The sequence below is a fragment of the Hyaena hyaena genome, unplaced genomic scaffold (genome assembly GCF_003009895.1).
Source record: "Hyaena hyaena isolate Hyena2069 unplaced genomic scaffold, ASM300989v1 scaffold_1792, whole genome shotgun sequence".
Lineage (NCBI taxonomy): Eukaryota > Metazoa > Chordata > Mammalia > Carnivora > Hyaenidae > Hyaena > Hyaena hyaena.
Genome location: NW_024082428.1, coordinates 159,650 through 186,637, shown reverse-complemented (window position 1 = coordinate 186,637; position 26,988 = coordinate 159,650). Strand labels below are relative to the sequence as shown.

The 26,988-nt window shown below is 48.4% G+C and overlaps 1 protein-coding gene and 1 long non-coding RNA gene across 4 annotated transcripts in view; both read left to right on the top strand.

The window, feature by feature from the left end:
* Nucleotides 1-9,268: 9,268 nt before the first annotated feature.
* Nucleotides 9,269-12,485, top strand: ZCCHC12 (zinc finger CCHC-type containing 12). 3 transcript variants are annotated; one of them, XM_039224850.1, is made up of 4 exons: nucleotides 9,269-9,487; nucleotides 9,874-9,878; nucleotides 10,075-10,218; nucleotides 10,650-12,485. In XM_039224850.1, exon 4 carries the CDS (start codon nucleotides 10,752-10,754, stop codon nucleotides 11,958-11,960), a length of 1,209 nt encoding a protein of 402 aa, XP_039080781.1. In that variant the 5' UTR covers nucleotides 9,269-9,487; nucleotides 9,874-9,878; nucleotides 10,075-10,218; nucleotides 10,650-10,751; the 3' UTR covers nucleotides 11,961-12,485. The 3 variants fall into 3 exon arrangements, with proteins under 3 accessions (XP_039080781.1, XP_039080780.1, XP_039080779.1); XM_039224849.1 differs by having other exon boundaries at nucleotides 9,827-9,878; XM_039224848.1 differs by having other exon boundaries at nucleotides 9,790-9,878.
* Nucleotides 12,486-23,609: 11,124 nt separating this feature from the next.
* Nucleotides 23,610-26,988, top strand: part of LOC120226673 — a 41,907-nt gene continuing 38,528 nt past the window's right edge. The window contains exon 1 of the long non-coding RNA XR_005527080.1: nucleotides 23,610-23,781. This is a non-coding gene — a long non-coding RNA (uncharacterized LOC120226673). The remainder of the gene's footprint in view (nucleotides 23,782-26,988) is intronic.

Genomic DNA, 26,988 nt, shown 5'->3' with positions numbered 1-26,988 from the left:
ATGCTGCATTGAACACAGGGGTGCAAATATCTTTTCAAATTAGCATTTTCATTTTCTTTGCATAAATACCCAGAGGTGGAATTGCCAGATCAGGTGGTAGCTCTATTTTTAACTGTTTGAGGAACGTTCACACTGTCCCCCACGGCGGTTACTCCAATTTACCTTCCCATCAACAGTGCATGAGGGTTCCGTTTTCTCCACGCACGATGGAATATTACTCAGCCATTAAACAGAATGAGATCCTGCCATTTGTGACAACATGGCTGGGCCTAGAGGGCATTACGCAAAGTGAAATAGGTCAGAGAAAGGCAAATAGCGTACGATTTCACTTCTCGATGGAATCTAAAAAACAAAAACAAACAAAAAACCAAATAGGCTCTTAAACACAGAGAACAAAGTGGGGGCTGCCAGAGGGGAGGGGGCGTGGGGGGATGGGCAAAATAGGTGAAGGGGACTCAGAGCTACAAACTTCCAGTTATAAAATAAATAAGTCATGGGTGTTCAATGGAAACCAATTTGACAATAAACTATTAAAAATAAAAAAAATAAGTAAAATAACTAAGTCATGGAAATGAAAAGGACAGCATAGGGAAGATAGCCAACAATATTGTAATAACATCTGTATGGTGACAGATAGGGACTACTCCTGTGGCGAGCACTGAGTAACATATAGCATTATTATTATTATTTTTTAATATTTTTATTTATTTCTAGGAGAGAGAGAGAGAGACAGCGTGAGCAGGGGAGGGTCAGAGAGAGAGGGAGATACAGACTCCGAAATAGGCTCCAGGCTCTGAGCTGGCAGTCAGCACAGAGCCCGACGCGGGGCTCGAACCCACGAACCGCGAGATCATGACCTAAGCAAAAGTCGGATGCTTACCCGACTAAGCCACCCAGGCGCCCCTACGTATAGCATTATTGAATCACTATGTTGTACACCTGAAACTAACACAACATTGTATGTCTCCGATACTTCAATAATAAAAGAAAATGTAAGCCACTTATAATTTTTAAAAACAAGTGTTAAAGCAATCTAAAATAAATAAATAAATAAAAATGTAGGGGGCGTCTGGCTGGCTCAGTCGGTAGAGTATGCAACTCTTGATCTCAAGGCCATGAGTTCAAGCCCCATGCTGGGCGTAGAGCCTAGTTAAAAAACATAACTAAATAATAAAAATAAATAACTGAAAATGAAACAATAAAAAAAGACAACTTTATTGTGATACAAGGCACACTCATACAATGCATCCTTTTAAGGTGTACAATTCAGTGGTTTTTAAAATATTTTCAGGGGTGCCTGGGTGGCTCAGTCGGTTAAGCATCCGACTTCGGCTCAGGTCATGATCTCACAGTTCGTGGGTTCAAGCCCTGCATCGGGCTCTGTGCTGACAGCTCGGAGCCTGTTTCACATTCTGTGTCTCCCTCTCTCTCTGCCCTTCCTCCGCTCATGCTCTGTCTCTCTCTGTCTTAAAAATAAATAAACATTCTAAAAAATGTAAAAAAAATTTCAGAGCTGTACAGTCATTGCCACAATCGATTTTACAACATTTCCATCACCTTGGAATGAAAGCCTGTACCCATTAGCAGTCACCCCCTTTTCTCTCCCCAGCCCCTGGAAACCATTAGTCGACTTTCTGTTTCCTTGGACTTGGCTATTCTGAACATTTCATATGAATGGGACCATTCAATATGTGGCCTTTGGTGACTGACTTCTGTTACTTAGCATAATGTTTCCAAGGTTCATCCACGTTGTTGCAAGGATCAGTACTTTGTTCCTTTTATCCCTCTGTTAATGGACATTTGGGTTATTTCCACTTTTTGGCTATTGCTTATAATTGTGCTATGGACATTTGTGTACACGTTTTGATGTGGATATATGTTTTCATTTCTCTTGAGTATTCACTGAGGCGTGCAATTATTGCATGGAATGGTAATTCTGTATTCAACCTCTCGAGGAAATTCGAGACCATTTTCCAAAGTGACTGTATCATTTTACATTCCCACCAGCAGTATTTGAGGATTCCACCCCATATCCTTGCCAACATCTGTTATTGTCTGTCTTCTTTATTATAGATATCTTAGCAGGTATAAAGTGGTCATTCATTATGGTTTCCATTTGTATTTCCCGATGACTAATGAACATCTTTTCATGTGCTTATTGGTCACTTCTGTATCTTCCCTAGAGAAATGCCTGTTCAGATCCTTTGCCCATTTTTAATTGGATTATTTGTCTTTTTATTATTGACTTATAAAAGTACTTTATGTATTCTAGATATAAGTCCCTTATCAGACATACAGTTTGCATGTATTTTCTCTCCTTCTGCAGATTATCTTTCCCCTTTCCTGACAGTATCCTTTGATGTACCAAAGTTTTACAGTTTGATGAAGTCTACTTATCCATGCTTTCTTTTCTTACCTGTGCTTTGGTGTCTTAGAAGTTTCTGCCTAACTCAAGGTCACAAATATTTATTTCAACTATGATTTCTACTAAGAGTTTTAAAATTTCAGCTCTTACAGATAAATCCTTTTTTGGTTTTGTCCTATGATCTATTTTGTATTAATTTTTTACTTATTTTTATTTTTAAAAATGTTTACTTTTGAGGAAGAGAGTGAGCAGGGGAGGGGCAGGGAGAGAGGGAGACAGAGGATCAGAAGCAGGCTCTGTACTGACAACAGAGAGCCCGATGTGGGGCTTGACCTCATGAACCATGAGATCATGACCTGAGCTGAAGCCAAACGCTTACTTAACTGATTGAGCCACCCAGGCGCCCCTTGTACTATTTTTTTTAAGTTTTATTTATTTCCGTAATCTCCACACTCAACATGGGGCTCTAACTCATGACCCCAAGATAAAGAGTCCCATGCTCTTCTGACTGAGCCAGCCGGGCATCCCATATTTTGTACTAATTTTTGTACATGGTATGAGGTGGGAGTCCAACTTCATTATTTTATATTTGGACACATAACTGTCCCTTGTGCCATTTGTTGCACAGACTATTCCTTCCCACTGAATGGTCCGGCAACCTTGTTGAAAACTGACCACAAAAGTATGGACTTATTTTGGGATGCTCAGTTCTATTCTATTCTGATCTGTGTGTCTATTCTCATGCAAGTGCCACACCATCTTGGTTCTGTGGCTTTTTGTAAGTTTCGAAACTGTGAAGGGTGAATCTTTAAGCTTTGCTCTTCTTTTTCAAGGTTGTTTTGACTGTTCTGGGTCCCCTGCATTTCCAGATGACGTTTACCATCAGCTTGTCAATTTCTACCAAGAAGCCAACTAAGATTATCATAAGGATCCTGCTGAATTCGTAGATCAGTCCGTAGATCACTGTCTTAGCAATATGAAGTCTTCCAATTCATGAAAATGAAATATCTTTCCATTGATTTAGATCTTTAATTTCTTTCAGCGATGATTTGTGGTTTTTATGGTGGGAGTCTCATACTTTTTAAAAGTATTCATAAATATTTTCTTTTTTGAAGTTACTGTAAATTGAATTATTTTCTTAATTTCATTTTTGGATTGTTCATTGCTAGCGTATAGAAATACAATTGAGTTTTGTATATTAATCTTGTATCTTACAACCATGCTGAACTAATCTATTTGTTCTAGTAGTTTTTCAGTGGTTTCTTTAGGCTTTTCTGTGTACAAAAGCATGTCATCTACAAACAGAGATCATTTTACTTCTTTCCAATCTGGAGGTTGCTTATTTCTTTTTCTGCTCTAATTTCCCTGGCTAGAACCCCCCACTCCTTAGGGTTCCTTGACCCAATTCCAACTTGGGGAGGTGATCCCCCCAGCCGACACCAAGCAATTCTCAGGTACCCCCAAGGTATCAGAGAATTCAGCTGAATTCTGACACTGTCTACCCAGAGGTGGCATCAGATTCCACAGGTTAAGGGTTTGGTCTTACAGGATGGTCCTCCACCCCTACCTCAGATGCTAGTCTCAAGCCCAGGCTGTTACTTGTGCTTCTGACTATCTGGCTACAGATTGGATGCTCCACCGACCTCCTCCTTAGGTTGAATTTGCTAGAGCGACCCACAGAACTCAGAGAAACCCTTATGGTTACCAGTGTATTAAAGGATATGAAAAAGAATACAAATCAACAGCCAGATGAAGAGATAAATAGGGCAAGGTCCCGAACAAAGGAGCTTCTGTCCTCTGGGGCTTGGGGCCTGGCTTGGTGGCATGTGGAAACGTTCTGGTTTCTCAAGCATGGACGTTCTCCAAAGAGCTGTCCCTTCAGGTTTTTATGGCTGCCTTATCACATAGTCTTGATTGACTAAGCCATTGGCCATTGGCTGATTCAACCTCCAGCCCCTCCCCTTCCCCCAAAGTGGGTGGGACTTAAAGTTCCAACCGTTTAATCACTTGGTTCAGCTTCCTGGCAACCAGCCCCTGCCCTTGTGTGGGGTCCAAAAGTCATCTTCATGAATAACAAGACACCTGCTTCACCTTTATGGCTTTGAAGCATTTACAGGAACTGTGGACAAAGACTAAATGTATCTGAGAAGTATATTTTGGTTGTCTGAATGACAAAATATATATTTCTTAGAAATCATTATATTGTACCCCAGTACAGTGTCAAATATAGAAGTGTCAAGAGAGGGCCATAAATTGTGTGAGTGCCTTTTTTTTTTTTTTTTTTTGCTTTCTATTTCATTAATTTCTGTTCTTTATAATTTCATGTTTCCTTAATTTGTTGGGAATGTCTTGCCATTTATTTATTTATTTATTTTTGAGAGAGAGTGTAAGTGGGGGAGGGGTAGAGAGAGGGAGACAGAGGATCATCCAAAGAGGGCTCTACACTGACAGCAGCAAGCCCGATATGGGGCTCGAACTCGAACCGCGAGATCATGAGCTGAGCCGAAGCTCAACGGACTGAGCCATCCAAGTGCCCCTCTTGTTTGCTTTTTAATATCTGGAAATGGACACTTAACTCATTAGCTTTTGGCCTTTCCTCATTGCTAAAAGATAGTTTTTCCTTCTAAGCACTGCTTTGGCTGCCTCCCACACATTTTGATGTATTTTCATTATTGTTCACCTACAAATGCTTTGTGATTGTGACTCCACGATCGCTCTTCTTTGAGTTATTTCAGAATGTGTATCTTAATTTCCAAACATATACAGATTTTCCAGTTGTCTTTTGTAGTTATCGATTTATAACTTCTTTGAATTATGATCAGATTCCAACTTTCTGAGATGTGACTTGCTTTCTGGCTTAACGTGGTCAAATTTTATAAACGTTGTGTATAAGTATTTTGTAATTGTTGGTTGCAGTGTTCAATGGCTGTAAGCTCAAGTTACTGATTATGTTGTTCAAAAATTCTGTATCCTTAGAGATCTTTTTTATGTCTCTTTGATGAAGTACTGGCTGGGGGAGACCTCCCACTCGGATTATATATTTGTCTGTCTCTCCTTTTAGTAAGTTAACTTTTCCTTTATATATTTTGAAGTTTTGCTGTAAATGCGTAATCATTCCTAGTAAATGGAAGTTTTATCATTATGAAATGACCTTCTATGTCTCTAATAATGCTGTTTGCTGTTTACGTGTATTTTGTTTGAATATCGCTGTACAAGTTTTCTATCGCTTACATAACTACTTGTGTGATTTAGCTCTCTCCGTATTTTTGTTGTGAATCTATGTGTATCCTTATATTTTGAATCTGTCTCTCTTAAACAGCATACGGAGGTATTTATTCATCCTACTTGCTAATACTTGAGCATTTAGCTCATAAACATTTAATACAATTATTGACTGATATACTGGAGTTTCAAGCTACCATTTTATTTTGTGCTTGTATTGGTTGCACCTAAGTTTCTTTTGCCTCCTCCTTCTTGATTTAAAAAGAATTGACTTAAAAGGAATTTTTTAAATTTTTCAGTTTTTTCCCCCTCTCTACTAGTTTGGAGATTTACATTCTGTTGCTATTATTCTAATAATTCCATCCCATTACTTCCTACATAGGTAATTACCTTTGATAACAGTCTAGATTGAGTACCTAAATCACTTCCAATGTGATACAGGCCCTTAGAAAACTTGAACTCCACTTACGCTGCTTCTGACGTCTTTTCTTACTGTAAGGCACTTTAAGTTTAGTTTTTTAAAGACAGAATGGACGTTTGTATGATTCCTTCTTCCATCCATGCTCACCCATATTACCCACGTACTCTTACTTTTCCTGCACTCCATTCTGTTCTGCGTTTTGTTCTTCTAAGATAATTTTCCCCCTGAAGTACATCCTTTAGAATTTCCATTAGTGCAGTCTGCCAGTGACAATCTCTCTTAGTTTTTCTTTGTCTAAAAATATCTTGCTATTACCCTCTCATTGAATATTTTCATGAAAGCTGCCACCCTCGGGGTCCCAGCTTAGTCTGGGAAGGGGGTCTTTCATAAGCATCCCCCATTTGGGCTTTGACTTCAGATGAGCCAAAGCTCCAGCATGAAGTGTCTGCAAGCCCTTAGCTACTTCAGTGGGAGAACAATGTCTATTTCAACAGGGCTGCTGGAGAGGCTTAAGTGAGATAATGGATGGAAAATTCCTGACAGAGAGGAGCAGAGCAACCAAAGATGGCTATTACTGGTTCACCCGAAAATTTTAGCTCCTAACCATCAACTTTTTAAAATTTTCTGTTTCTGCAATTGGAAACTAAAATGCGGCCCCCTTCCAGCCACCAGAGCCTGAATCTTTGCAAGTGGAAGTGTCCCGTGACACCGCAAAACAGGAAGCCAGAGACAGGGGATGCTCAGTGACCGACGGGAGCCAGCTTAGCCAATGCTACTCCCAGGTCTGCAGGGAGAGACCTTCTTTTTGTCCTCAGGACCCCACCCAGGCACCTGATACACAATCCACTTTTTTTTAATGTTTATTTATTTATTTGAGATTGAGAGAGAGAGGGAGGGAGACAGTCCCAAGCTGGCTCCACGCTGTCAGCATGCAGCCAGATGCAGGGCTCGATCCCACACACCGTGAGATCATGACCTGAACCGAAACCAAGAACTGGATGCTCAACCGACCAAGCCATCTGGGCGCCCCCAGACTCCATTTCTTTTCAGCAATTTTGTCAGAGCTCTGAGGTCTGGTCTTTGTCTTTTTGGATGCCACTGGGTCCGGCTGCAGATCACCTGACTTGGTGATAAAACCATTCAAATTCAGAAAAAGAATCTGCTCGGAGGCCAGGGTCAGGTGTCATCGTATCCTGGAGTCAAAGGAAAAGTGCAAAGTTAACCCGTCGGCTACTGCCAGCCTCACTGCTGAGTCTGAAAGGTGACCAGCCTGCCTTCTCCCCGCCCCGATCACCCCCATCCTCCACTATTCCATCCACAAGAGAGAGGCCACAGTCCTGAGATGGAAGGTGCTTCGCCTCCAGATCTGGATTCTATAAGAATCTATACTGGATTCTGTACTTTAAATACTAGGCTTGGAAAGAAAAAATAGAAAGGGAGGGAGCGGGGGGGGGGGGTGGCACCTGGGTGCCTCTCAGTCAGACTCTTGATTTCAGCTCAGGTCACGATCCCATGATTCGTGGGACCAACCCCCACATCGGGCTTTGCGTTGACAGTGAGCAGCCTGCTTGGGATTCTCTCTCCCCTCCTCAAAATAAATAAGTAGGGGCGCCTGGGAGGCTTAGTCGGTTAAGCGTCCGACTTTCGCTTAGGTCACGATCTCACAGTTCGTGGGTTCGAGCCCCGCGTCGGCCTCTGTGCTGACTGCCAGCTCAGAGCCTGGAGCTTGTTTCAGTCTGTGACTCCCTCTCTCTCTGACCCTCCCCTGCTCACGCTGTCTCTCTCTCTCCTAGAAATAAATAAAAACATTAAAAAAAAAAAAAAAAGAGGGAGAAATGGAAGAACTCCATCACCAGCAGAGAGCCGTGGCTTCGGGGGTCTGGTCGAGTTGAGTTGGGTCTTACCCCTCATACTTTTTCCTCGAATACAAAATGACGGAGAAAGATAGTACATGAAGGAAGGTTGGAGGGGGGTGGTTTTTAACCATACTGGACCACAGGCCCATCCAAGCATGTACAAAGCTCTGGAGTCTCAGAAATAGAGTCTGTATTCGTTTTCTGTGGCTGCCCTCACATATTACCAGCAAGTCAGGGGCTTAAAACGAGAGAAATGTATACTCCAGTAGTTCTGGAGAGCAGAACTTCAACATCAGCTTCTCTGGGCTCAATTCAAGGTATGGACAGGGCTGTGCTCTGTGCTTTGCCTCTTCCGGTTTCGGAGTGGAGGTGGGGGGAGAGCTGCCGGCATTCTTTTGCCTGTGGCCACGCCACTCCAATCCCGGCCTCAGTCATCACATCACCTTCCCCTCTGTTTGCCTCAGCCCTCCTTCTTCGTCTGTCTTACAAGGATGCGAGATTCCATTTAGGGTCCACTCAGATACTCCCGGAGAATCTCTCCACCGCGAGATCCTTAATCTAACCACACCTGCCAAGACTCTTACTTTACAAGATTAACATCTGCACGTTCCAGGGGTTGGGACTTGGTATATGCGGGTGGCCATTATTCAGCTTCCTACAGAGTCCAGAATCGTTGCATCTAATTCCAGGCGGACCGTGGACTCCAGGTGGGAGCGTCCTCTCTGGAGCTGCATTTCACCCAAGATGTGCTATAAACAGATACGTCGGAGGCAAGTCCATTTACTTATTCACCATCCTCCCTACAACCTCTCGGAATGAACTACAGCAGCGAGGTACAAAACTCACAGCCGGCTCTAGTCCTAGCGGGTCAGAATCCCCCGGAATCGGGGCCGGGAATCTGCATTTCTAACAAGTCTCCCCCCCCCCCCGCGCCCCCAGTGACTCTCATGCAGCCATACTTTAGTGACTACTGATTAAGAGCCCGGATGCCTGAGTACCTTCCCGGTGATGTGGACACGCTACGGCGTCCTTCGCAGTAAAAGAATTGTGTAAGCCTATTTGCTACTGCCTTTTTCTCTCTTCTCCCCATACAAAGGTGAGCTACTCTCTTTATTTGATTTCGATCCCATTCTGTGTTTAATGCACCCGGCCCCAGGGCGCGGGTTTGAACCGAGGGAGAAAAGAGGGAGGCGGAGGGGGGAGTCGCAAACTCTCCCTGCCCAGGCGCCGAGGCCGCCCCGGACGCCCGCCGGCCCTTCGGGCCAGCTCACCGCGCCCCCCTCGGGCGTGCATTTGCATCCGGCTCGAGACCGCGCGGGAGCCCGCCCCCGCGCCCCGCTGATTGGCCGCGCCGGCCCCCTCGTCACGCTCTTTTGTCTCAGTGGGCACAGGATAAAAGCGGCGGCGGCTGCCGTGGGAACCGCGCTGTCTGGGCTCAGCTACCCCTCGCTGGCGGAGGCGAGAGGGTGGGGGGCCGGTGAGGCGCAGCTCCTCGGGCAGCTCCGGGTCGCTTAGCGGCCGGGGACGTGCCCGTCCTTTTTCCCTGCAGGGCGGCGGAGACCGGAGGGCGGCATCCGCGGCTGGCAAGGCCAGAGGGTCCGCAGCCCACCGAGCCGAGCACAGGTAAAGGAAGGGGGCGCGATGGCTGGGCGGCGGAGAGAGGAGGGGCGCGGGTCCTGGGCGGCTCCCCGCTGGGGGAATCGAGCGCGGCGAGGCGGGGGAAGGAGTACGCCCGTAGCCTGGTTGCGCTGAGGGAGGAGGTGGGGTTGCGCTGGATGCTGCCTAATGGGTAGGATTTGCCTGGATTGAGCGGAGGGGCCTTTTCCGGGAGGGGGCGGGACCGAGGGTTGGGGTTGTGGAGGGGGGGAGGATCGCCAGCTGTCTGCCTTGAAGCCCCTCTGCATCTCCTCATCTCTTCTGGAGAGGGCTGTGTGGGTGTGCGTGTCCCTATCTCCGTGGCAGGCCGGCAACGCCGAAGCCGAACTTGAATTCTGTGCGGCTGATTGCAGAGCTGGTAGGCCGACGACTTCCCGGGAAGGTGTAAAGGGGCGGGGGTCGCTTTGGCTTGCACTCGGAAGAGAGGGTATTTTCCGCCTGCCAACCGCGGAGGCATAGGGGCGGCGGGGGTGGAGCGGGGAGGGAGGGAGCGGGATGAGCGAAGAGGCTGCTCCTGACCCTTCTCTTCCCCGCCCCCCGCGGCGGCGGCGCAGTCTTGACGCCCCGAGGTCTCGGATCGGCGACCCCCGAGGGACAGAGGTCGGCTCTTAGCCCGGAGACGAGCTTTCTCGCGGAGGCCACCGGTTGCAGAGCTGCAAGTGAAATAAAGGCGCGCGCGCGCTCGTTCCTGCCATCCTGTAAGAATCTGAGAAATCACGGCGGGGAGTGGGGGTGGGGAGGGGGGGGGGCTTTCAGAAGGGGGTGTGGTTGGGACCTGAGACCTAGAGGTTAACGAGATCTTATTTATTCCTACAAATCTGTGACCGCTGTGCTCTATTTTGAGAGGCCAATATCAGCTTCCGTACACGATTACACTTAGAATTAGAAGCAACAGTTGCCCTCCCTCCTGGGCGACTGGCGAGAGGGGATGGACGGGGCTGTCAAAAGCACCCCGCTAACACGGAGACGGCGGCTGGCTCGGTGAGGGTGTAATTGCCAGTCTCCTAGGAGATATTTTTAGGGCACCGGGCAAATAGAAAATGTACTGCAGGATATTCAGGAAGGGAGAGGAGACGACTGCAGCCAATTCCCTTATTAACTACTCCGCATTATTTTTTCTTTTTCACAGCCCCTACTGAGATAGGCGAGCCCCCCAGCACCCCTGCACCTTCGGCTTTTCCACAAAGCCTGAGCATCTCGCTCTGTTCGGACACCCCGATCGTCCTCAGTCATGGCTAGCATCATCGCGCGCCTGGGTAGTAGCCGGCGGCAGAACGCACCCTTGCCGCCCTGGGCCCATTCTATGCTGAGGTCCCTGGGGAGAAGTCTCGGCCCTTTAATGGCCAGCATGGCCGAGAGAAACATGAAGTTGTTCTCGGGGAGGGTGGTGCCAGCCCCGGGGGAAGAAACCTTTGAAAACTGGCTGATCCAAGTCAATGGGGCCCTGCCCGATTGGAATATGCCCGAGGAGGAAAAGCTCAAGCGCTTGCTGAAAACGCTGCGAGGCCCGGCCCGGGAGGTCATGCTTTTGCTGCAGGCGGCCAACCCCAACCTGACCGTGGCCGATTTCCTGCGCGCCATGAAATTGGTGTTTGGAGAATCCGAAAGCAGCGTGTCCGCTCACGGTAAATTTTTTAACACCCTGCAGGCGCAAGGGGAGAAAGCCTCCCTTTATGTGATCCGTTTAGAGGTGCAGCTCCAGAACGCTATTCATGCAGGGATCATAGCTCAGAAGGATGCCAACCAGACCCGCCTGCATCAGCTCCTTTTAGGGGCCGAGCTGAACGGGGACCTGCGCTTTAGGCTGAAACATCTTCTCAGGATGTATGCAAACGAGCAGGAGCGCCTCCCCAATTTCCTAGAGTTGATCAGGATGGTCAGGGAGGAAGAGGATTGGGATGACACTTTCCTGAAACAGAAACGGCCCAAAAGATGCGAGTCAGTGGTGGAGAGGGCCACCAGCCCGGTGGCATTTCAGGGCTCCCCGCCGATCGTGGTCGGCAGCCCCGACTGCAGCGTGATAGAGATAGATGATGCCCTCGATGACTCAGACGAGGATGTGATTCTGGTGGAGTCTCACGACCCTCCACTGTCATTCGTGGCCTCTCCTCTCCCCAGACGCAGGGCCAGACCGAGGGATCAAGTGCTAATCATTGATTCCCCTAGCAGTTCCCGGGCTCAGTCTCCTTCCACCAGTGGGGGCTCGGGCCATAAGAATGATGGTTCTAGGCACCTGCGTAGAACCAGGAAGCGAAAATACACAATCCGCTGCTCCTATTGCGGCGAGGAGGGCCACTCAAAGGAAACCTGTGATAATGAGAGCAATCGGGCCCAGGTGTTTGAGAATCTGATCATCACGCTGCAGGAGCTAACCCACACAGAGGAGGAGGGGCCCCGGGAGGCCCCTGGTGACCTTGATGATCCTTCTGAGCTGCAGTGACATGGTAGCCCCTAGCCTTAAAGGAACCCTGACCCATATTCCCAGTCCAGCCACCGGACAACTGGGGAGGGGCGCTTCTAATTGCATGAATCCACCAAGCAGCTTTCTTTCCCGAGTGGCGTAGAAAGGGTCTTGGATACCAGCACAGTGGAGGGAGACAGCCTGACTTCTGTCCTTGCTTCCCCCGCCCCCCTTCTCCGCTGCCTAAAGTGTCTGTTTTCTTTGTGTGCCCATTTCCTTGATGGCTCCGTTCTCTTTGTGAAAGTGGCATAATTCATCGTTAAATCTTCAAACAATAAAGAAACATACCAGAAAGTCAAGTACAAGTTACCCCAGACTCTCCACCCTGAGTTGTCAGCCCTTTGATGAATGTCCTTCTAGATACTTCCCTATACCTGTGTATCCAGATAGATATATGTATAGATAAAAGTGATCAAATATAAGTGCTGTTCTATAGTCTGTATTTTTTCACCAGACGATATATGTTGTGGGCTTCTATGTCAATAAATATATATCAGCATCGATTTTAAGGTGTCTGTCATTATTTTAGGGAAAGGAAAAAGGAGTAAGAGCAATATAGTAGAAAGCTATAAAGGGGTGGGGTTGTACCCCGAGGTGGGGTTTTTAATCAACCTCAATTTACAGATGGGGAAAAGGGAAGAAGAGATGGGCCGAAGCAGTCCCCAGAGGTAGATGGACGGAGCCCCTTACCACCATGGGCCTGCCCCTCGGGTCATACAGCCAGATTATGGTGCCCACTAGTTGACTGCCCCAGTGCTTTCTCCATTACTGGGTCCAAAGGAGTCCTAATGGAGGAGTCCGGTGCAGAGGTAATGGCCCCAAAATAGGGATTCCTGGGAGCACCATTCCTGGTCACTTTGAGGAGGAGCACTTCTTCCTCTGGGTGGATTCCTGGGATCGCTGTTGCCGCTGCTACTGTGGACATCCCGGTCACAACCTGGACTCTCTCCGGTGGCCTGACACCACCCTCCCCTCACTCCCCCCCGCTCCCCTGTGAAGGAAAGGAGAGAGCAGAACCCAGCACCCAGGGACTCAGTTCCTGATAGCACCAGGGCCACCCCCCATAAGCCCTGAAGTGATCTGCTGGAGGACAAGGGTGCAGGGGACTCTAAGCTCACCCCCTCCTCACCCCAAGAATTGAGACTAGCTGGGGAGGGAGGGATGAGAAGCCATCTAGCGGCCATGCATCTGAAGGAACCTGGCGATCAGAAAGCCGAGAGGCCCCACACAGCATTTTAGTGAGTGGAGGGCATTCATGGGGGAGGGAAAGAAGAGGCAGACCCTTCTGGAAGCTGCGCTGCTCCATCTCCTGATCTCATATTGGAGGGGGGTAAGAGAGGACGTGCGTGACCTCAGCCCCTGAGGGTCCCTGTGTTTTGCTTAGGTGCGTAGGTGCCTCCGTCCCTATTTCTGGGAGCGGGACAAGGCTGGGGTGGGGCACGATGGATCATATTTAGGGCCTCGGGGAATTGGTCGCACAGGAAATGGGGACTTAACGGAGCTGAGAGAGGAGCGTTTGCAGCAGTGGGAGATGGTGCGGGGGTGGGGGAGAGAGAAACACAAGGGAGAGCAGGCGGGAGATGCACTGAGATTGGATATCGACAGCCACTGGAAGCCTGGCAAGAATCGTAGATTCCAGGGGCCCCTACAGGACTCTGGGCTGTGCTGTCCTAGCAGTGGTGGGGCTTAGGGGCCCGGGGAGAGGTACTGACTGGGGTTTTAATTTGGCTAGCCATTGATGACAACTCAGTGGGGGTGACCAGCCCCGTGGGCTGCGGGGCTGCGGGCTGAGGCCCTGAGGAAGCAGGGGAAGCCAGGGCAGCCTCCCCCTGGGCTGTCATACTCAGAGCCTGCTTTGAAGTGCTTCTCTTTCCAGAAACAGCGCCTCAGCTCTTCCCAGGCTTCTCGCTCCTGCTCCATCAATGACCTCACAATCTGACCCGAAAACCCGCCACTCCAACCACCCACACTCCCTTTCCGGGGGTGGTGGTGGTGGTGGTGGTGGTGGTGAGGGTTGGAGGCTCAGCTTCCCCGGCTCTGCCATCACCCCTCCCCCACCCCACTCCTCTCGCCTCGAATTTGCCAGAAGCCTTAGCTTTCTTAACCCTCATGGCCAGAAGGAGGCGGGGAGAACGTCTCTGCGTTCTGCCTCGGATCCTTTGCCTGATAGCTGGCCAGGAGAGGGCCCCTCCTTGCATCCCTCTGGGATGCCATTGGGAAAGTCACCCCCCTCTCCCAAGCCGAAGAGGACCCCTTCCCAGCCCCAGGCAAGCGGCAGCTCCACTCAGGCCCCTCAAAACCACAGGGACCCCAACACTTCACAGTGCATGTAGATTTTAACCCTTAATTCCTTTCTCTGCCTCCCTAAATCTCCCCTTGGGAGGAATCTACCTCTGTCACCTGATCTTGATTAGAATATCAGTCCACCTCCCGATCTTTTTTTTTTTTTCCCCAACTTCACTCTATAAACACTTGTTGAATATTCGTCCAAAGACACAGTTTATGATGCCATAATTTCTTTCTGGCAGCAGGTAGAGCAGAAAGATGGAAAGAAAAATCAATAAATTCTGCCCATTTCGCTACCCTCCATTTCACTGGAGCTAGTTTGGGGGTCCGGTATAGACCTGTGCTTCAAAAACCTCTTCTGGGATCCATCTGGTTTTCCTCCCTTGCTCGCCCCTCCCCAAAGTTGAGATTGTCTAAATTTTTATTTCACCAACCTGATGTAACCTGACATTTCGTTTTGTTTGTTTGTTTCATATAAAGGAAAGCAAAGAAATACATATCTTCCCTAATTAGAAGACATGGAAATGACACCTCATTATTCTGATCAGCTTAATGGAGTTGGTCTAAAAAAGGCTTCTCTTAAAGCTACAGGCTCATTTGCATTGATATGGATGGAGCTCAAGAGTGTAACGCTAAGTGAAATAAGTCAGAGGAAGACAAATACCATATGATTTCACTCCTGTGTGGAATTTAAGAAAACAAAGGAGCAAAGGGGTGGGGGAGAGAGAGAGAGAGGCAAACCAAGAAACAGACTCAATTATAGGCAACAAACTGATCGTTACCAGAGGGGCTGGAAGGGGCGGGGACAGATGATGGGCTTTGAGGATGCACTTGTGATAAGCACCCGGGCGAGGCAGGGAAGTGTTGAATCACTCACTCTACTGTAAACCTGAAACTAATATTACACCGTATGTTAACGAACTGGGATTTAAAATAAAAACCCCCCCCCCAAAGCTATAGGCTAATTTTCTTCCTTTCTGCCGTTAGTCTCAGCGGTCGCCCGAGAGATGAAAATTGCTCTTTTGTCCTGGCAGCAGAAGCCGGCCTCTGAGCGCCCTTTTGCGTTAGCTCCCCCTCCTCGCATTCTCGCCCCTTTGGTTTCCATGACACCCTTCTCTCCCGGCTCCCCCCTCCCTAATCATGTTGTCGGTGCCACTTCTCAGTCTCCTTGGCCGAATCTTCTTCCTCTCCTTGATCCCTCCACCATAGTAATCAAAATAAAAATCCTTACAACCGTGATTTATTAAGCGCTTCTTGTTTGCCAGGCAGCCTGTACCACGAAGTCCTTTAAATGCATTAGTTCTTTTAATCCTCTCCATGGCCCCCTAAAGTGGGCATGGCCATTAGTGCACATTTCAGATGAGGAAACAAGCTGGGACATTAAGGAACTTGCCCAGGGTCCTGCGGCTTGTTAGTGGGGGAGCCAGAGGTCAGACTCCGGGGTGAGGGGCATATGCTTTTTTTTTTTTTTAAACATTTATTTTTGAGAGCGAGAGACACACACGCACAGAGTGTGAGCAGGGGAGGTGCAGAGAGAGAAGGGGACACAGGATCCGAAGCAGGCTCCAAGCTCTGAGCTGTCAGGACAGAGCCCAACGCGGGGCTCGAACCCATGGACTGTGAGAGCATGCCCTGAGCTGAAGTCACTGCTCAACCAACAGAGCCCCCGCGCACACTCCTCCCCCCCCCCCCGCGGCACCCCAGGGGCATATGCTTCTTAAAGGCGGCGCAGGCAAGTTATCCCAACACCACGTAGCTGTGATTGTCCGTGTGTGGCCTATGAGTAAACTGAGGTTCGGATATTCAGGAGAAGACGGCCTGCACCTGCCTTTACCAGGCGTGCGCTGCGTCACTGGCACAGGGCTGGGCTGTGTCAGGCCCTCCATGTACATTAGCTGCTCTTAGGCCGCTAGAATGCGTTCCTCTGCGACAGAAGGGAAGAGGGGGAAGAACTGAAAGGCTGTCCATGCCACGCAGTCGGGGCTGATTTAGTGTTAGTCGGGCGATGTGACAGTCTGGCCGCAGCAGCCACAGTCACACGGTGGAATCAGAAATGCCGGAGAGTTTAGTGATGACGACGACGACGACGATGACGATGTAGGGTAATAAGGGAACGCTTATTGAATGCTGACATGGACTTCTAGTTCTACGTGTTCGCAGGGAAGGACTTCTTTCCGCACCTGTCAGAGGCGTGCGATCCTTTGAGCTGGTTCGAGACCAGCCAAGCCTTCCTCTACCCAAGCCGCTCCCCTGAGCAGCCGATGGGGGTGAGGGGAGATCATCCCAGAGGGACACAGAGGCTCCCCAGTGTGCCGTGGGAAGGGGACGTGACTGAGGTCTGAGGAGCCCTTTACAATCCAGGGACCCCGAACTCCTGTCACTACCAAGGATCTCAGGGGCAGTGTAAGGAGCAGCAGAAAGAGCAGGGCTGGGTCTCAGGCCTCGCGTTGACTGGAGGTAGGGATCTAGCTGCCCCTTCCCACCTCAGACCAGAACTCACCATTTCTTTTTTTTTTAATTAAAGATTTTTAAAAATTCTTTTATTTTTGAGATAGAGAAAGACAAAGCACAAGTGGGGGAGGGGCAGAGAGAGAGGGAGACACAGAATGTGAAGCAGGCTCCAGGCTCTGAGCTGTCAGCACAGAGCCCGATGTGGGGCTTGAACCCACAAACGTGAGATCACGACCTGAGCCGAAGTCAGACACTTAGCCGACTGAGCCACCCAGGCGCCCCCAGAACTCACCACTTCTTGCCTATGGTCTCTTGCAACCACGCCTTCAGGTAGGTACTGTGTTCACCGCCCCTGTTTTACAGACCAGAACATCGTGGCACACCCGGTTATGGCCACTTGCCTAAGATCAGACAGCTAGTAAGGTTTGGAGCCGGAATGGAATTGATTTGCCCCTCTCCAGAGAAGTCTTTCTGAAGCTGGAAGAGTTGTTCCTAAGGTGATGGGTACGAATGATCTGATCATTCTATTGGCTGCATCCTGAGTTTGGATTTTTCCATTTCTTTTCTTTCTTTCTTCCTTTCTTCCTTTCTTCCTTTCTTCCTTCCTTCCTTTCTTTCTTTCTTTCTTTCTTTCTTTCTTTCTTTCTTTCTTTCTTTCTCTTTCNCTTCCTTTCTTTCTTTCTTTCTTTCTTTCTTTCTTTCTTTCTCTTTCCTTCTTTCCTTCCTTCCTTCTTTTTTCTTTCTTTCCTTCCTCCTTCTTTTCTTTCTTTCTTTTTCTTTTCTTTCTTTCCTTCCTTCATTCATTCTTTCTTTCTCTCTTTCCTTCCTTCCTTCCTTTCCTTTCTCTTTCCTTTCTTCCTTTTCTTTCTTCTCTTTCTTTCTTTTAAGAGAGATAGAGAGAGCACGAGTTGGGGGGAGGAGGCAGAGGGAGAGAAAGAGAGAATCTTAAGCAGGTTCCACGCTCGGTGCAAGATCACGACCTGAGCCAAAATCGAGAGTCTGACGGTCAACCGACTGAACCACCCAGGCACACCAGTGAGTTTGGGTTTCTGGACTGTCATACTCATGATTGAAAGTCTGCACAGTAGTACAGCCTCAGTCTCATTTCTTTTATTGAACAAGACGGAAAAAATGATCAGTTTAGGAAACTTCCTTCCAAGAGCCTGAAACCGTCTTCTCCTCATATTTATTTTTATGTCCAACTTCTGGGATAAGACACTACAAATAACAAACTGTTGGTAAAGATGTAGGCAAAGAGTCAGTCTCTCTCCTACGCTGCTAGTGGGACTGAGAACTGACACATTCCTTCCGGAAGGCCAAGTAGGAAATGTTTCAAAGGTTGAAGCAGGGAAACCCTTGAATCGGGCAGTCTAACTTCCTGAAACTGATGCTAAGAAAATCACCGAACAAGTGTAAAAAATGTTATGAACAAAGATGTTTACCCTAGCTAGCCTTTGTGGGTAAGAGTGGAAAGCTGCAAACAAGTTGAAAGACGAGGAGTAAGGTTTGGCTGAATAAATTAGGCTCCTCCCTTAGAATGGGATTCTGTGCATCTAAAAGTGTGGATGTCCCTTCACATCATGGCACCAAACCGGACAAAGGAGGTGTGACCCCTTCCGGGAAGTGCTTTGAAAGATCACCCGTCGGGGGTCAACTGTGGTATCTTTGACTTCCAATATGTTGTCCCATCCGCCTGGTGCGCCTCTTCATCTGACAAAACCCTTGTCAAACTTCTAAATACCATCTTCCCTGGCACTCCCTTGGGCCGGCGCTCCCTTGGGCCAGCACTCCCTGACTCCACTCAAGAATGTTCTTTAGATCTTAGTACTGTAGTACTTAGCATTTTGGTGGAATTGCTTGTATAGTTATCTGTCTTCCCCTCTAGGCTTATAACAAGCCTGGTACCTAGCAATGTCGTGTGGATATCTGGAATCCAGGCACACTCCCACGTCACGTGTTCGCTCTGGGGGTTGGTACTGTCTCTTCAGATGACCCTGGGGCCTTGATCCCTCATCAACGTTCAAATGGCATTTTCTCAAGGAGGCTGACCGTGAGCAGCCCATTGACAGCTACGCGCCTGGCCACCGGCACCCTCACGCCCCTTCCCTGCTCTATCTTCCCCTCACATGTCTCTCTTCCATTACTGATGTATTTATTATATCAATGACTTATTCCTGTCTCCCCTTGCTAGAAGGTACACTCAAAAGGGTTTCAACTGCCCTGTAGAATATGAACGTTTGGGGTACTGTTTGCTCTTTTCCTTATAATAAAGAATAATCAAGAGTAATAACAATAACAACGAATATATTTTCAATTGCTATGTGTTGACCATGTCGATAATGTAGTAAGAATTATTAACCTCATTTTAGAGGATATAAATGAGTCTCAGTAAGAGATAACAACAGGATAAGGTTATATAGCAGTAAACAGATGGGAAGCCTGGCAGCCAAGCTTGTGAACTTCCCATCATATATTTCAAGGAAAAGTATTGACATGACCGAGAAAAACCATATCACAATGGGAGAGCGGTGATGGGGGGAGGGGTGATAGGCAGATACAAATATTTGACCCGTTTCCTATCTGCTGAGCACAGCTTTATAAAGCTGTTTGGGGCGCCTGGGTGGCTCAGTCGGTTAAGCGTCTGACTTCGGCTCAGGTCATGATCTCACAGCTCGTGGGTTCGAGCCCCACGTTGGGCTCTGTGCTGACAGCTCAGAGCCTGGAGCCTGCTTCGGATTCTGTCTCCCTCTCTCTCTGACCCTCCCCTGCTCACATTGTCTCTCTCTCTCAGAAATAAATAAAAAACGTTTTTGAAAAAAGCTGTTTGAGGATTTGTAAGTAAAAGAACGTAAATTTTGGGACTCCTGGGTGGCTCAGTTGGTTAAGCGTCTGACTCTTGATTTTGGCTCAGGTCATGATCTCACGGTTCGTGAGCCTGCTTGGGGTTCTCTCCATTTTTCTCTGCCCCTCCCCTGCTCATGCGCCCTCTCTCTCTCAAAATAAATCAACATTAAAAAAACAAGAAATTTTACTAGAAGGAACGTGATGAGGGGCGATTAAAATTTTTTTTAAGTTTATTTCCTTCTTTTTTAAGTACTCTCTACACCCAAAGTGGGGTTCAAACTCAAAACCCCCAGATCAAGAGTCACATCCTCCTTCAACTGAGCCAGCCAGGTGCCTTGATGAAGGTTGATTTTAAATATCCTGGATAAACCAAGATCTAATTTAGCTCAGGAAAACATAATTGAAAATAAAATCTCTTTGGGGGACCTGGGTGGCTCAAGTTGGTTCAACATCTGACTTTGGCTCAGGTCACGATCTCACAGTTCATGAGTTCAAGACCCACGTCGGGCTCTGTGCTGACAGCTCAGAGCCTGGAGCCTGTTCAGATTCTGTGTCTCCTCTCTCTACCCCTCCCCCACTCTGTCTTGCTCTCTCAAAAATAAGCAAACATTAAAAAAATTTTAAATGCTTTTCTAACTCTGTGTGTATACATACATATACAATTTATTGAGGTTATGCTCTCTATAGTTCTACATATACAGAGTTATAATGTTTTTGTTCTTTTTTTAATGATAAATGTAATAATTTCAAGAGCAGAAATTAAAGCTTGTTTGCAAAAAGAGGAGTGTGTGTGGGGGGAGGGGGCGTAACTTCTAAGCAAGTACAAAAACATACCAAAAAAACCCTACAAAGAAATAAACACTATTGTTACCGCCTGAAAAATACTGAGTATTAGTTGTAGTAAGTTTGAATATTGTCATAGGAAAAGCAAGAGAATTAATTGGTGGAAACTTCTGAAAATAACAACGGACATTAATATAGAATCTGAAAGTTTAACAAGAAAACGATAAAACTCTTTTGGGCACTCTCTGAGAAGATTTGAATGGAAGGAGAGACTTCAAGCTTAGCTATAAGATGGTGGGCACGATGCCTGGGGGGCTCAGTCAGTTAAGCGTCTCACTTGGGCTCAGGTCATGATCTCATGGCTTGTAGGTTCGAGCTCTGTGTTGGGCTCTGTGCTGACGGCTCAGACCCTGGAGCCTGCTTCTGATTCTGTGTCTCCCTCGCTCTCTGCCCCTCCCCCACTCATGCTCTGTTTCTCTGTGTCAATAATAAATAAATTTTAAAAATTAAAAAAAAAAGATGGTGGGCACGGTGCCCGTGGAGAGAAAGAGACCACGATAAAATCACCCAGGCCCCAGCCGCATCACAGGCTGATCTCAGAATTATAATGTGGGAACTTTCGCCCCACTAGGCTGACCATTATGTGCAGTAGTAGCTTAATGGGCATAAAACCAGTGAGAGCCACATCAAGGGCAAGCCGGGGGACAGTTGGAACACAGAAGGGGGCCCTGTGGTCCAGGGACTCAGGACTGGCTTCTCACTGGGGTGATGTGTGGACCCTAGGACTAGTATCCTTAGCAACTGGGGGCTCAGGAAAGGGGTCAGAGCTTCAACCGGTGTGAAATCTACATACCCCACCTTTGTAGTCAGAGAGCCCCAAACAGGAAGTTTAAGAGGCCTCAGGTGAGCACACGGATTCCAAGTTGAAGGTCTTGAGCTCTAGTGATGAGAGGTCTCAGCTTCCACCGGATCTCTGCAGGCAGCGAGGCTGTCAAATGCTGACTCCTGAAATATCACCAACACTACCTGTTGATTTGACAAGGCTGAATGCATTCCTTACCTCGGTAAGGGAGAACCGCACCCCCCAAAGTTTTGGGAGCATTTCAGGGAGGAAAGGAAAGGTCAGAATTTGTTGAGCAATGAAGGTTTGATTTAAGGTAGAAGGTCTTTCAGCACGGAGACTTGATTAGGATTGGATGAGGACCAGGATGTCACCAGTCTAGGATGGGTGGAAGCAGCAAGGGAAGATTTCAAGGACAGGGGAGGATTTTAAGGTATAGACTGTTGCTGTTTTTCCATTGAAGAACTGATGGTGTTTTGGGAAAGTTCCTGTAATGAAGACACTTTTGCCTGGACAGGATAGTCCTGAAAAAGAAATTCGAACGAAGACAGTGGACTAGCAAAGTAATGTTTATGTCCACAGTAAGGGGTGTTTTTATTTCTCCGTGTTGAGGAAGAGTGTGGCAATAGATTGTTTTTTTCAATAATATTTAAAAAAAATTATGTCTTTATTTTATTTTGAGAGACAGAGACAGAGAGTGAGCAGGGGAGGGGCAGAGAGAGAGGGAGACACAGAATCCGAAGCAGGCTCCAGGCTCTGAGCTGTCAGCACAGAGTCCCATGCAGGGTTCGAACCCACGGACTGTGAGATCATGACCTGGCCAAAGTCGGACACTCAACTGACTGAGCCACCCAGGCGCCCCTGTGATAGACTGTTTTAATTCTCATATGTTTACCATTTTTATGAATAATTCACCTTAGGTATGCGTTTCCTTTGTGGTGGTGAAATTCTTTCGCTTCCCTGAATCTCCAGGAAAAGATGACCTGAGCAACAATTTACATAACTGGCCTTAACCAGTCTGCCAAACCCATTAGGTAAGGTAATAAATTAAAAAAAAAAATTTTTTTTTATTTCTGTGAAGAGAGAGAGAGAGAGAGACAGCCTGAGCAGGGGAGGGTCAGAGAGAGAGGGAGACACAGAATCTGAGGCAGGCTCCAGGCTCTGTGCTAGCTGTCAGCACAGAGCCTGACGCAGGGCTCAAACTCATGTACCCATGAGATCATGACCTGAGCCGAAGTCAGATGCTTAACCCACTGAGCCACCCAGGCGCCCCCCCATTAGGTAAGGTAAAACCCAAAATTCGGGACACCTGGGTGGCTCAGTTGGTTAAGCGTCTGCTTTCTGCCCAGGTCATGATCTCACAGTTAGGGAGTTCGAGCCCCACATCGGGCTCTGTGCTGACAGCCTGGAGCTTGGAGCCTGCTTCAGATTCTGTGTCTCCCTCTCTCTGCCCCTCCCCTGCTCACACTCTGTCAAAAATAAACATTAAAAGATATATAAAAAAACCAAAATTCAACTGAGTAAATTTTAAAGATCTTATTGGTATATTTAACGATTCGCGACTTTTCTGACTCCCTAGCAGACAGAAAGAAGCTCGCAGGAGCCGTACAAAATGAAAGATTTTTTTATACCAAAGGGAGCAGGAACACGGGAGATACCAGCAAAAGGTGGACTGGTTGTGGGGCGACGGTCACTTTCTTGTAGGGGACGGCAGGTTGGCCGGTTACTTCACTAGTACTGACCAGGTGATTCCTGATGGCTTTAGGATTCCGTTTCTGGGAGAGGCTGAAACCCAAATTAAGTCTGGGTTTGGTGATCCCCCCTCCCCCCACCCCCCTCCAACTTAGCATAAGCGACTCCATTTTGGGATAGCTGTCTTATTTTTAATACGTGGATTCTTTATTTAGTCCTCGCAAATACCTCCTCGATCTGTTATTATCCCTATTATAGAGGAGGAAACTGAGACTCAGGGAGGTAATGAGCTCACATTCAGGCACCTGCAAATACATTTTTCCCTCCAGGGGCATCAGGAAAAGCCCGCCTTCAACCAGCCTGCCTTATTCTGTTCCATTTTTTGTAGAAGGGAGCTGAGATCCAGGTTCAAGACAATTATTGGGCCCCTCTGCCCTCTTTGGGGTCCCTGGAGAGGAGGGCAGGGTGGAAGGCAAAGGCCTTCAGCGATGCCAGTCTGGGTCTGGGTGGGCTCCCCTCGGCGTCCTGCACCGCCGGGGCCTCTGCGGCGGCCAATGCCACCCCCTCCCCCGCCCTCCCCCGCAGAGGCCTCACCTGGGCTGCCCGGTGCACCGGAAGCGGCCGGCGCGGGTCCCCGGGGCCGTGCGCGTCGCTGGTCACCAGGCGGCGCTGTGCGACACAACCGCGGGCGCCGAGGGACGGCGGCCACGTGGCCGGGGAGCGGCGCGCGGGGTCCTGGGGTCCGCCCCGTGGCCCCTGCCGGCTGCGGGCGCGCCCGGCCTGCTCCCCCCGCCCCTCTCCTTTCGATTCTCGCGGGCCACACGGGGGTGCTGCGGCGGCGACGGCGACTCCGGTCCGGGCTCCCTGACCTGTAACCTCCCGGCGACACTGCCGAGCAGCCGCGTGAGTTTCCCGGGCACCAGGAGCTCCGGGGAGGAGACGCCTCGCTCCGGCTTTGTGGCCGGGGTGGCCCTTCCCGCAAGGCAAAGGAGGGGAGGGGACTCGGTGCCAGGCTTTCCCCTAGCTCGGAGGGGTGCTGTCACAGCCCGTCGCACCTCCCCGCAGCCCTTGGGAGGGACGCGCTGTCCCCCCGGAGGACCCCCTGGGAGTGCACCCAGCGGGGGTGGGGGGTTTGGATCATTTGGCTGCTCTGCGGGACCTCCTCGCCCCATAAGCCCTGGCCAAATCACCCCGCCCCGCACTCCCCACATCGACATTTTCACGGCTCTGCCCCGATGGAACAGTCGGTTGTGAACAGGGCTCTTGTGAGTTGCCAGAAGTGACTCCCTTACCTGGCTGCGCCTCTCACTTGCAGTGGGGGCTGTAGGCACGCGCCCGTCTAGCCCGGCAGGGGCCACGGATCGGCCACGTTACACCCAGCCGGACACCTCAAGATGCCTTACAGTTTCTCTCTCTCTCTCTCTCTACCTCAAGATGCCTTACAGTTTCTCTCTCACTCTCTCTCTCTCCCTCTCACACACACACACACACACACACACACACACCTGCCGACTTGAATGCCTCTATAAGCACAACCCCCAGCCCCAAGCGACAAAAATGCCTGAGAAACTGCATTCACCCCATTCTTACCAAGGGCGGGGTAGTCCAGCTGGGGGAGGGGGTAGTTCATTTAGAGAGAGATGAAATAATGTGATAGATCGAGGGGTTTTAACAAGAGCCTTACGCTTTGCACACTAGCAAATTCACTGATTTTTAAGCGTGCAATTAGTTTTAGCAAATCGACAGAGTTGAGGGACCCATCACGGCATTCTGGTTTTAGAGTATTTTCACACACCCCCCTCCCCCCCCCCCCCCCCCCCCCCCCCCCCCCCCCCCGCCGTAAATTCCCATAAAGCTGTTCGCGGTTCATCTCCCCGCGGACCTCTAGCCCTAAGCAACCATTTATCCCTCTTCTGGCTCTAAAGTTNCCCCCCCCCGCCCCGCCGTAAATTCCCATAAAGCTGTTCGCGGTTCATCTCCCCGCGGACCTCTAGCCCTAAGCAACCATTTATCCCTCTTCTGGCTCTAAAGTTGCTCTTTCTGGACGGTTCATATGATGGAATCAGGCAATGTGTGGTCTTTGGGGACTGGCGTCTTTCAGCTGGCGTGATGTTTTCTAGTTTCATCTATGTTGTCGCACTTACCAGAATGTCGTTCCTTTCTATAGCTGAATACACTCGATGGGGCGGATATATTGTGGACACAGGTTTTCGATTCTCGTGATTTCACTGCCCTCTCTTGCTGCTTGTTCCCCTTAACATCCTTTGCCGACCTCTACCTTAACCCTTAGCGCACTGCCCTGTGAACTTGACTTCATTCTCTGACTCTCCACTAGAGAAGGCAAGGGCCATGTGCACCCCTTCCCTGGGAGAGGTGTGGAATTTCTGGGCCACGTGGCAAATGTACGTTTAAACTGTTGTAGGAACTTCCAGACTCTTTCCCAAAATGTCTGCACCATTTAGTATTGCCAGGGGGAAGTTAGGAAGGTTCCAGTTCGGCCATCTCCACACCAACACTATTATTTGGTCTTTCGCTTGGTATCTCATTGTGATGTTAATTTGCCGAGCCGGAGTGGGACTTGAGTCGCTTCCCTTTAATGACTGGCTTTTTCAATATGATAAAATCGAGTTGCTGGAATGAAGAATACAAAGCCCATCCGTGCAAGGGGGCGTGGCTCCCCGGGGGAGACAGAGAGACATAATTATAGTACAGTGTGTTAAGTTTTCTGCTGGAATTGAGCACAGGATGGTGGGAGGAGCAGAGAAGAGGGACACCTAAGTTGGGAGGACGGAGGAAAGTGTTCAGGAAGCCTTTTCTAGAAGGAGATTTTAATGTGCCTCTGGTTTTCTTTCTTGTATTTTTACCCAAATTATACAAGTACATAGTTTTAAAAAGTCAAATAGTTCCGGAAGCTTTGTTATTTTTTATTCTATTTTTTAAAAGTATTTATTTATTTGGAGAGAGAGAGAGAGAGAATCCCAAGCAGGCTCCACACCGTCAGAGCAGAGCCCGATGCGGGGCTTGAACCCACAAACCTCGAGACCATGACCTGAGCTGAAGTTGGATGCTCAATGGACTGAGCCACCCAGGCACCCCATTTGTTGTTTTTTAAAAAAGGAGTCCCCAGTATTTCTCCCCATTTCCTGCTCCCCCCAAAGCAATCAGATTCTATTCTTTTAACTCTTTGGCTATTTATTTCTATATCTTTAAATAATATACCATGTTTATATTTGACAAGAAAAATAGCCTTGACATAGGCCCACTATCACCTTCACTTGCACTCACCTTTTCTAAATGTGTATTTATTTTTGAGGGAGAGACAGAGCATGAGGAGGGGAGGGGCAGAGAGAGAGGGAGACAGAGAATCCGAAGCCGGCTCCAGGCTCCGAGCTGTCAGCACAGAGCCCGATGCGGGGCTCGAACCCACAAACCGTGAGATCATGACATGAGCCGAAGTCCTACGCTTAACGGACTGAGCCTCCCAGGCGCCCCACACTGTTTTCTAAATTGGTCAGCCATGTTACTATCAACACATGGTTAATTATGAAAGCCACAGTCATAATGCAACTTACCTACTGGCAATTTTAACCACAGAAGGCAGGTATTACTAACAGATACTAGAATAACAGAAGCAAGGCAAGATCATGCATTTTAAAGGAATGGCTAAGGAGTGTTCCTCCTTGCTCCTTTAGTACTATATAACTTCAATAAGCCAGGACCCAATTCTAACTGTTAATTTAAAAGGATGTTCTTTTCACTCAAAAGGACAAGGAAAAAGCCAAATCTCAGACCTGCAGCATAGTACCGGACGGAGATTGGCCAGCCATGACCTGCGAGCTCAGAAACGTTTTTTATCAGGTGAACATTTACAATCAGTTCAATTGTGGGGAACACTTAGCTTTCAACCACGATTGAACAAAATATTTTTCTTCGATTCCATTTTTTTATCAGTAGACCTGTGTCGCAAAACCACGCAATTATATTTTTATCACTTTATTTGATTATAAAGCCTAAAATATGTATTTTCTGCCCTTCCAAGAAAAAGTTTGACAGCTTTTGGTTTAATAGAGTAAACAGAGAAACAGAAAGCAGTTGCCACATGCTTGCTGG